Source organism: Brachyhypopomus gauderio, chromosome 2 (genome assembly GCF_052324685.1).
Source record: "Brachyhypopomus gauderio isolate BG-103 chromosome 2, BGAUD_0.2, whole genome shotgun sequence".
In the NCBI taxonomy this organism is placed as follows: domain Eukaryota; kingdom Metazoa; phylum Chordata; class Actinopteri; order Gymnotiformes; family Hypopomidae; genus Brachyhypopomus; species Brachyhypopomus gauderio.
In genome coordinates, this window is record NC_135212.1 from 27102622 (window position 1) to 27112914 (window position 10293).

At 41.9% G+C, this 10293-nt stretch overlaps 1 protein-coding gene across 1 annotated transcript in view; it reads left to right on the top strand.

The window, feature by feature from the left end:
- Nucleotides 1-410: 410 nt before the first annotated feature.
- b4galnt3b (beta-1,4-N-acetyl-galactosaminyl transferase 3b) overlaps nt 411-10293 on the top strand; it is a 17315-nt gene continuing 7432 nt past the window's right edge. The window contains exons 1-10 of the mRNA XM_076992735.1: nt 411-1068; nt 5599-5687; nt 6361-6444; nt 7081-7176; nt 7262-7352; nt 7431-7531; nt 7657-7724; nt 8502-8580; nt 8675-8741; nt 9552-9695. Of these exons, the coding sequence (XP_076848850.1) occupies nt 927-1068; nt 5599-5687; nt 6361-6444; nt 7081-7176; nt 7262-7352; nt 7431-7531; nt 7657-7724; nt 8502-8580; nt 8675-8741; nt 9552-9695 (961 nt within the window). The 5' untranslated portion in view covers nt 411-926. The remainder of the gene's footprint in view (nt 1069-5598; nt 5688-6360; nt 6445-7080; nt 7177-7261; nt 7353-7430; nt 7532-7656; nt 7725-8501; nt 8581-8674; nt 8742-9551; nt 9696-10293) is intronic.

Here is a 10293-nt window from a genome sequence, read left to right on the forward strand (position 1 = left end):
GGCGCCCACCACCTAATAATAATAGGACCCTTATAACATACCCTTTCAGGCCCTTATAACCGTCTTAAATACCCACCCCCAAACCGCCACCCCTTTCCACCCCAACCAGGTTGGATATAATCAGACCTATCAGAGTAACTGGTTTTGCTTTACGATTTTTGGTAGCGATCATCTTATTAAGACCCAGTCGTTTATATGTGCTTTTCACACACCTGTTGCACATTAATCTCTTCGGTAACGTCGTAACAGGGCAACCGGTCCCCTGGCAACTGCAATGTGCCTCCGGATAATATTACACTTAAACACACCCGGGAGTGATGGCACACAAGGCCCCCTCTTATGGATAAGTCTTTCTAAATTTTCCTCGCTGTCATCTAAGCACACGGGCATATTTATTTTACACCGGAGCATGCGTAAGCATGTAAAACATCTTTGGCTTGTCTGACCGGTTGGTCAGGCCTGTGGCAACATCGGGGACCGCGGACGTATGTGGTGGTTCAGGCAACACGTGTTACTTCACAAGTTAGTCTATAAAGTATTAATTGCAGTTTTGGACCTAACCGATTATTTTTTCTTCCGCGGGGGTAATATCGGGTCGACCACATCGCTCCTTTAATCTACCTGGACGATAACGGTGACGTTGATCCCGAAGGCGTCAACCTGTAAATCAGAGCGCGAGCTTCACCGTGCTGGACGCACCCTTGGTCGCGAGCGCGCTGCAGCTCCGACGGAGTGTCAACAAACTTCGGATTTGTTTGGGATTCAGTGATGCCACAGGGGAGTGCAGGAGTTAGAAATGCATGGATGCGCATTGATGAATGCCAGTTCGCGTGTGCACTGCCAACGGGCTGCGATCACCCTAATTTAACCGAGCCGAAGCGAATCGCGGATGAAAAGCAAGTTCGCGGGGCGCTCAGCAGCTCAGGATGATGGTGCCATTTTTCCCATTCAGGAAAATCAGGCGAAATGGCAGAAGGCTTCTTATCGTAGCCGTGTTTGTAGTGGTAACGATTGCGGCATATTTGGAATTCGCGGCCCCAGGAGTGTGGATCGGAACCGGCGAGAAACGTAAGTGTCGCCTTCGCCGCGAACGTACAGGTGTTACACCGAAATCCGAGACCACCGAGGTGTGTGATCGCAGAGACCGCTGTCTCATGTAGCTCCTCATGTGCTGTCAAGAAAGAAAAGTGCTGTCAGTGTTGTCATATATTCTGATAACTGCACATAGGTACTCAATCAGTTATAGTACTTTTGGAACAAGTTCATGTAAGTATTGTAAAATATTAAATAGGCCTAAGTAACATGTCCCTCGTGCATGCAGACATAATAAAACATATTAAAAGTTTCAATTTAATTCCACGTCGCGTAGTAAGAATAAAAATGCAACCGTTGTTTTTTTAACGTTTTTGACACTTTCCCCATAGGAAGCGAACGTATCCAGCGACTACAAGCTTGCTGGAGTTTTCCGCACTCCGATATTTAGGAGTTGTTTGTGTAAACGCTCTTCGTGCTTTTCTCGACAGCACAGACGGAAAACGCGCTGTAGGGCTCTGTGCTTACAGAACTGGGTGTAACGCCGGCTTGCTCTTTAATTACCAACACTCAGACTCGTTTTGTCATAATTTATCTCCCATATTATTAAACGTAAAGCTACTCACAAAATCAACAACTGGTATTTACTTATGTGTTTGAGAACAAGTAGTGTCTTCCCGCTAGTTTATTTTATGTAAGTAGCCAGCGGGCGTAATTGACGTTATTTGCATGTAAAGAATTACAAACGTCAATAATTGCACTGCCAGGTTGCTAAACCCTGTGGCATCAGCTCGACTGGACAGACGCGAGCCTGACTCTCACCTCCTCTGTTAACCGAGCTGCCCAGATCGTATGTCTTTCGTTCCCTTTTCACTCCACGCCATCAGAGAATAGGAGTATGACTGTAGTGCCAAAGCTGTCATTAAGATTAGTGTAGAGCCACTGAACAGGAACATTGAATCGTCTGACACCTGTTGTGAGCCAATACAGCATTTTTTCTATGAGTCAATTCAGTTGTTTTGATTCGCATTATATAGTTGTGTTTCATCCTATCGATTTTCCAGCGTACATTACTTAAAGTGTCTATTTTATGTTGTTGGTTGACTGAATTCCAACATACACAAGAGAAAGGCATCCTGAATTGTATTTTCTGCATTGCAGGTCCTGTGTTTGAGATGTGTGTCTGTGTGTATGCGTATCACTGAAACCTGAGTGAGTTTAAGTGTTACTTATATCGGATGTTGCTCACGCCTGGTATCAGGATCTGGTCAAACTATTCACTTGGCTATCACTTTTGTCCGTGTGATTGCAAGCTGAGTGATTTGGGGGCTGTAGGCCTATAGCTAATTCATTTAAATTATGATTTTAGCCTCCATGCTTATACATTTGGTTTGGTGTTAGATTGACTGCCTTGTTGAATCAGAGGCTGATCTGTTCTGGAAGGTCTCTGCTCTGGTGCGCTAGTTGCTCCTGCCACATTCATGGGGATTTTGGCTCTTTGGATATGATCTCAAGTCCTGGTGACACGTAATCATTACATTGAAAATAACTGCAGTTATTGCTTTGCCGTTGCTCTGTGGTGAGATTGGGGGCAGTTTCACTGTGTAGCGCCTGCGTTATTAGGCCCCTGCGTCACATTTGGAAACAGCGAGTAACCAGGACATTTTTACAGCCAAATGAGCAGTCACGCCGTTCGTCCATTTTCTGCCCTTCATGTGGCAACATGCCTGCGTGTCCTCTGCACACTATCTTAAGCTTTCATTTTGTCTTGTGACCTGTGTGTGTGGGTGTGTTTGGGTGTGTGTATGTGATAGAATGTAAAAAACCTTAACACTTAAATGAATAACCAATGGATGATCTGTTGTTTCTTAAGTAGGTTTATGAAGCATTTGCAAACTGCATTTTAAAAAGCTCTGACTTTTGCATTAATTGATCAATGTTTTCATTCTACTTTATAGTAGAATATAGTAGTTTATAATATAGTTTATAATTCCTTAAGTTAAATGTTCACTCTTCATCGTATAGATCATAAAATATGTTATATATATTATATACATTATATGTATGTATGTATGTATGTATGTGTTTCTTTTCCAAGAAATGCTGTCAGACCTACCAAACCAGTTCAGCACTTCACTTCGCTTCAGTGAAAAAAAATAGTGGCGTTTCTGGAAAAACATGGCCATTTTTAACGAGGTGATGGGTCCACAACCCCAACATCAAAAGGCGTGAAGTCACAAACATACATGGCAGGCTATGTATACATGTAGGCCATACATGGCATGTCCTACACATGAGACTGTCGACATCTGTGTATTTTTCTGCTGAATGGCCCATGAACTCAGCCTTCCAAGGTTTTCTTGCTCATTAGGTTAGGATCATCAGTCAGAGGCTGAGGAGATAAGAGTATCGGTTTAGATGGACCAATTGTAAAAGAAGGAGAAAATAATTTGAAGCCTTTTGTCTATAGGAAGGTTTTGTTACTTGGAGAGTTGGATTCTTCTGTAAAAAGAACGACCCACTATGAAACTGATGTGTCCTGTGCAGGCAGTGTGGGTTTATGGGTTAATGTGGCGTTAATGAGTTTCTTAAACAAATTTAGTCCTTTATGTAAAAGGACAAGGAGCAGTTTTCTCCTCTGAGATCTCTGCTTTGTGTTCAGTACACCTGGGTATGGTTTTAGCTGACTTAAAAAATGTTGCAGTATAAATATTATGAATCTTTAAATATCAGAACAGTGGAGTCAAATATTTGGTTGAGACTGCATGAATTTCATCACGCAGTTGTATTTCATAGTATTATTGTTGGGATTGACCTTTAGAGTTTGTTTTAAATCATCTTGTTCTTATAAACTCATTTAAGTGGGGATCTAAGAGGATCTACATAAGTACTCTGATTAGGTCCATGAATGACATACTTGACTAATTTCTGTCATGTTCTGTGGTTATACCTGTCTGTTTGTATGTCTTAGGTAGGCATGTTTTTCTTGGTTTGCAATCAATTACACAGGAAGCAAGGACAAAGTCGGCGTCAAGGAGCGGGAGGCAGGGAAGATCTGTGATATATTAGACAGTTGTTATTACAAACATGCCACACCCTCAGACACACATATTACACACACACACACACACACACACACACACACACACACACACACACACACACACACACACACACACACATATATATATATATATATATATATATATATATATATATATATATATATATATATATATATATATATATATATGTGTGTGTGTGTGTATGTGTGTGCGTGTGTGTGTGTGTGTAGTGTGTATGTGTGTATAATACATGTGTCTGAGGGTGCAATTTCAGATGCAGGCAAATGTGGAACACATTTGAGGAGTCCTAGCCCCCATGCTATGTGTTTAAGAACACATCTGTATTTCAGTGAACACCACATCTAGTTATGCATCAAACTAGAGACCTGAGACTCTTTTGCTCTCCTTTCTGAAAATGACTCGGTCGTGGTAAAATAATGAGATTATTGTAGTTTTCATGCTATTCTAACTCGGGCCTCCTGGTGCATACTACAGCACACAAGCTCTGCTTCCTGTGACGTTATAGAAACGTTTGGAACTAGGAAGCTGTCTGTGAAGAGAATTCTGTGTGTCTTGTGTGTGCACATGCTGTGTAAGGCTGCCTTGTGCTGAGGGCTATAGAATTTTGAATGACCCTCATTGTTTCTTTCTCCACCCACTTCAGCACACAACGCACGTACTCTCTTACACTCACACACACACACACACACACACACACACACACACACACACACACACACACACACACACACACACACACACACACACACACACACACACACACACGCACACACACATATACACACACACACACACACATACACATACACATAAATATACCAAGCAGTTGTTCTCATGGTCGTGTCAAGCAATGAGAGTTTCTCTAGACTCTAGACTCGTGTCACAACAAACAGAGTTTTCCAGGTTGATAAAAATGAACAAGGACAGAGTGATTCAGTTTATTTATTTAAATTTTCCCATTCTTCCTGGAACATTAAAAGGAACAAGGACGGATTCATTTTTCAGTGAGGGTGCAACTCCAAGCCACCCATGTTGTGTGTGTGTGTGTTGGTGTATGTGTGCTATTTTCAAAGTCAGCCAGCCATGAGATTCTTGTGCATAATGTGGTTTTAGTGTGAAATCTGCAGAGGCAGGGTTTGACCTGTCAGAGAGGTTCTCTGAGCTGGTGTGTCATTCTAAAGATGCACTGCCTGTTGTCTGCTCAAATGTAAACACATTCTGTCTCTTTGGAGTAAGGTTATACTATCATACTATTATACTATCAGTGGTAATCCAACGCTATTGGCAGTGATCTGGCTTTTTCTCTTACTGGTTTTTTCTCTCTCTCACTCACTTTTACTCTTGCAAGTACACTGACACACAAACAAACACACACACAGAAGATCTGTTGATAGGGAGGGGTCAACGGTGACAGCAACTAGGTAATACAGATCACCCTCTTTAATATTTCATATCTTCTTTTCTCTCTCCTTGTATTCAGATGACAGTCACCAGAAGGTCCAAGATCTCTGCTTAAACCAAGCCGTAAAATCAGATTTGAAGAGAGAAGTGAACACACACCCACAATATGTAAGGACTTTATATGCAAGGGTTGGCAAGCTTCTTGGCACCACTGCCTACAGATATTCCTTCCATGCCTCCGATGTGACCACTGAGCCCTGTTCCTTAATGAAAAATATACCCATGAAATCAGCTGTTTAATGGAGTATACTGTACAGCTTTTTTAAATAACCACTGTAGGACTGTGTTGTTGAGTCTTTACCTATAAGGCTATGATGTTTGTGTGAATGTATCGTATGGGTGCTGCTTTAAGATTCTGTTTGGCCTTTAAGGGTTAAAAGTGAACACAAATAGACAAATAGAAAAGTGGCCATTATACTACTATTTGAAACCTTTTTTGTTGACATTAAAGCTTCAGTCAGTATAAAGACAGTATGCACACAGGGCCCATTTTCTGATGTTTATATAGAGCAGACCAGGGCCAGGTGGTTTGTGAAGGGGCTTGTATTTAGAATAACTTTATGATCAGCTTAAATACACCCAAGGCTTAAACACAGAGATCATACTCATTAGGCCACAAACATGATCGTTTAAAAACCGGACTGTGTTTAACAAGGATTGTGCTTAACTCACTAGCAGAATATGGTGCCATCACAAACAGTCAAAATAACAAAACCTGGTCAGTATTGCCGTGCTGCAGCTGGTGCGACAACCGTAACTTCAGTCTGTGTGTCTGTCGTAGCTGCGCAGAGACCACGTTTCAGAAGATCACGGTGCGGACACCACCTGGACATCCAAAAACATTTTCCAGCCCTGGAAGTCTGAGGTAAAAAAAAATCATACCAGTTAAATTGCCCTAAACTACATTCTGGTGACTCTGAACTGTAGTGTTCATCTGATAGCACAAACACTATATCAGGGTTGCCAACTCTCACGCAATGAGCGTGAGACACATGCATTTGACTGTCTTCACACGCCATTCATCTGATTTCTCACGCTGAAAAAAAAATCTAGTTTATTTAAGCTGTAGAACATAATCTGAATGCTACTGGATAGACAGTGTAAATCCAGCTCAAATAATCAGGTTATACCTAATCTGTAACATGATACATTTTGAAAATTAACCTTACAAGGATGAGATCTTGTGGATAATCAAGTCAAAGGGACTAACAAAACAATAATAATGTTGAATTGTACTAATCTCAGTATTTTCGACAACTATAACTGTACCAAGCCAAATCTCAGTGACTTCCCACAAACTACTCAAAGTCTGCATTCTTATCTTAGAAATGTGTAACAGCCTTAACAAATGTACTCCTGTTCGGAGCTGAATGTCCTGTTTCAGTTCAAGAACAGCAGAGTTATGGGAGCATATTATTTACATACTCGGCTATCAAACCTCATCTACTTGGAGGTACGCAAGTCACACGTTGGACTTTAGCCTTTGCTGGTTTTGTTGCAGTACAAAGGGCAGGTCAATCTCCACGTCTTTGAGGACTGGTGTGGAAGCTCTATCGCAAAACTCAGAGCCAACCTACACTATCCCCTGTACGCTCATGTAAGTGCACACACGCAGACTTGCATGCTCAACACTGCAGGATCTCTCGTGCTTGGGGTTAGCCTGTCCTCTTTTATGTTTTCAGTCTCGTAGCACATTGAAGAAGCTTGCTGTGTCTCCCAGGTGGACCAACTATGGCCTCCGGATCTTTGGTTATATCCACCCTTCCGCCGATGGTCAGTTGAGCACCTTTACCCACCAGTACGTGATGTTCTCCATCTCTGGTAACTGCCGTTATTTTCTGCCTCTTTCAGGTGAGTTTCTTTTTGCAGTGGCATCTGATGACAACTGTGAGTTCTGGCTCAGCATGGATGAAAGTCCAGACAACCTGCACATCTGTGCCTACGTTGGCAAGGTGTGCACGCGATAAGTGGAGGCCCAGGAACTGTTGTAGACATAGAGATACAGCAAAGGAGGGAGATATGTATATAAAATGAGATGGATATGAGATGGATATGAAATGTCCTCTTTGATTTCCAGTCTGGAAAGGAGTGGACTGCACCTGGAGAATACATGAAATATGTTAGCCAGATATCTCAGCCTGTCTTGTGAGTATGTGTGTATATACATGTCCACCACACATTAATGCAGTTTACACCCTTTGACATTTCTGAATGGGTGAATAAATTGAATCAGATGTCATTTCAGTAGTGTCTCATTTCAGTAGTAAGAATGACATTTCCATATGGAGTGTACCTTTTTCACTATTGATCGTACCATTTCAGTAGAGAAAGCTGGAGAAGTCATACAGCAGCAGATCAGAATAAGGAATGAGTAACTGAGAGTACACGATACTACATAGAAAGCGTGATTAGAGGGAAGAGAAATGGAGAGAAAGGGAGGAAAACAAAAGGAGAGAGGAGTTATAGGAGAATGTGGAAAGGAATGTGGCTGGCCATTGTATTTGGAACATGGACATTGACACCACAATCAAAGAATTGCCATTGGCCATCCTAAACCTATTGGACATGTACACAAACAAACACAGCCAGTAAAAATAAACAAGTTTAAAACATCAGAGAGACACAGTCAAACACACCTGGATTTGGTGTTTGACATGTGCAGACATAGCAGTAGTATGCAAAATTGTCATTGACCCCTTGAGGAAGAAATTAAGACACAGTAGAAATGAACAAGGTCAGTTTCTGAAGGTCTGTTAACCAACACCAGTGTTCTGGATCACTACCCAGCAGTTCCCATGAGGGTAATGAGGGCAAACACAGTGCTCACAAATAACAACCAATTTTCACGTCCTGATTTAATCTGGTGTGCTGGTGAGGAGTGTGATGTTGAAGAGTGTGAGTGTTTTTCTCTGTGTCCTGCAGACTGCAGCAGCAGAAGAGGTATTATTTCGAGCTGGTCCACAAGCAGAATGCTGAAGGAACGGACCACGTGGAGGTCGCAGTGAGTTCTGGTGGTTTCACTTTGCTTCCCTCCAAACCAGTTTTGCTGTTGTAGTGTAAATCAGATAATTAAAACATTTTGCATTTTCCAACAGTGGCGACTCAACAAAGCTGGAACCAAGTTTGAAATTATTGATTCTGAATCCCTCTCTCTTTACACTAGTAGGTTTTGTTCTAACGTTCACCTGTGTTTGGGTGTGTGGAGGGTGGGGAGGAGTGTGAGTGTGTGCCTGTGTGTGTTTGCACGCATGACTCTTGTTTTCAGTAGCGCTTGCTGTAGTATGGAGAGATCTGAAATAGCTGTCGCTGCACATGCTTAACGCCCCACACTGCACTGGCTCCCTGAAATAGCTCAAATGATGGGTTCGAATGTCTGTCACTGTGTGTGTGTGTGTGTGTGTGTGTGTGTGTGTGTGTGTGTGTGTGTGTGTGTGTGTGTGTGTGTGTGTGTGTGTGTGTGTAAATATTCTAGTGCTCCTGCTCCACTAGTTAAGACTTATGTATGGACTCATGAGGTTGTAGCAGATAATGGCCTGTTTCTGCATGCAGTGCACTGTGGGTTGGCTGAGCACGTGTAGGTTTATGTGCACATTTGTGGGGCACTGAGGGGACAGAAGTGAGATGGTGGGTGTGTTTGTGTGAGGTATATTTAGCTGCACTATCTGAGTGCCCTGATCTCAAAGTAACTTAGAGAGGAGGGGTCTTAACACAGCCCTAGGCAAAGAAAAAACCTTTCAGGGAAGGAATGGAGGAGTTATTTAATCTGGATTCAACTGCAGATTATATTAAGTACAGTTTTTTTTGTCTGTAAAATTAATTATTGACTTAAGAGGAAAAAAGGCAGATGAAGGAGAACAAGTACAGAAATGCAAACCATGTGTGTGTGTGTGTGTGTGTGTGTGTGCGTGTGTGTGTGTGTGTGTGTGTGTGTGTGTGTGTGTGTGTGTGTGTGTGTGTGCGCGTGCGTCTCAGATGAGTCTTTGTTCAAGATGAGTGATGTCAGTCACATTCCTCAGACGACTGCCAGTCATGTTGCTGGACCTCAGACGTCTGGCAGACACTCGGGCCATGCAGCAGACATGTTGAGAGAAGACCCTCGAGACACCTTCTACCAGCGTGAGGGCCCTGTGTCTCCACAGAGACACACACTAATTGAAGTCGTACTATACTTTGCTTCACACTGTCACATGTCTATGACTAAAAGTTTGGTAGACATTGACATGAGAAAATATGTGCAATACGTACGTTGTTCTTACTTCATGTTAGATTGAGCTTACTGCAAAACCCCAAATGTTTGAAACCAGTGGACCCAGTTTTGTCTGCATACACACTGAGGATTGGTGTGTAAACCATAATATAACCCTAGTATATAGAGTTTTTCTGCTGAAGCAAACAAGATTATTTAGGTACACAATCAGGATGTTACAAGTTACATGTTTTAGCAGTTCACTTTTGACATATTTTACACAATAAATAAACCTTTAACAAAGAGCTATCTGCCCTCTTTGTTAACCATTCAAAAGAATTTTCCCCCAAACAAATTCATTGTCTGCAAAGTATATTCATAGTCTTTTTGTCCAATATGGAGCATATATGTAATTTTTTTTTACCATATGCATAACCTTTCTAGAGAAAGAGTATGTCGTGTGTGGGTGTGTGTTTATAGTATTACGTTTATGAGCACATTTATTTTATACATGAATATATCTGCTAT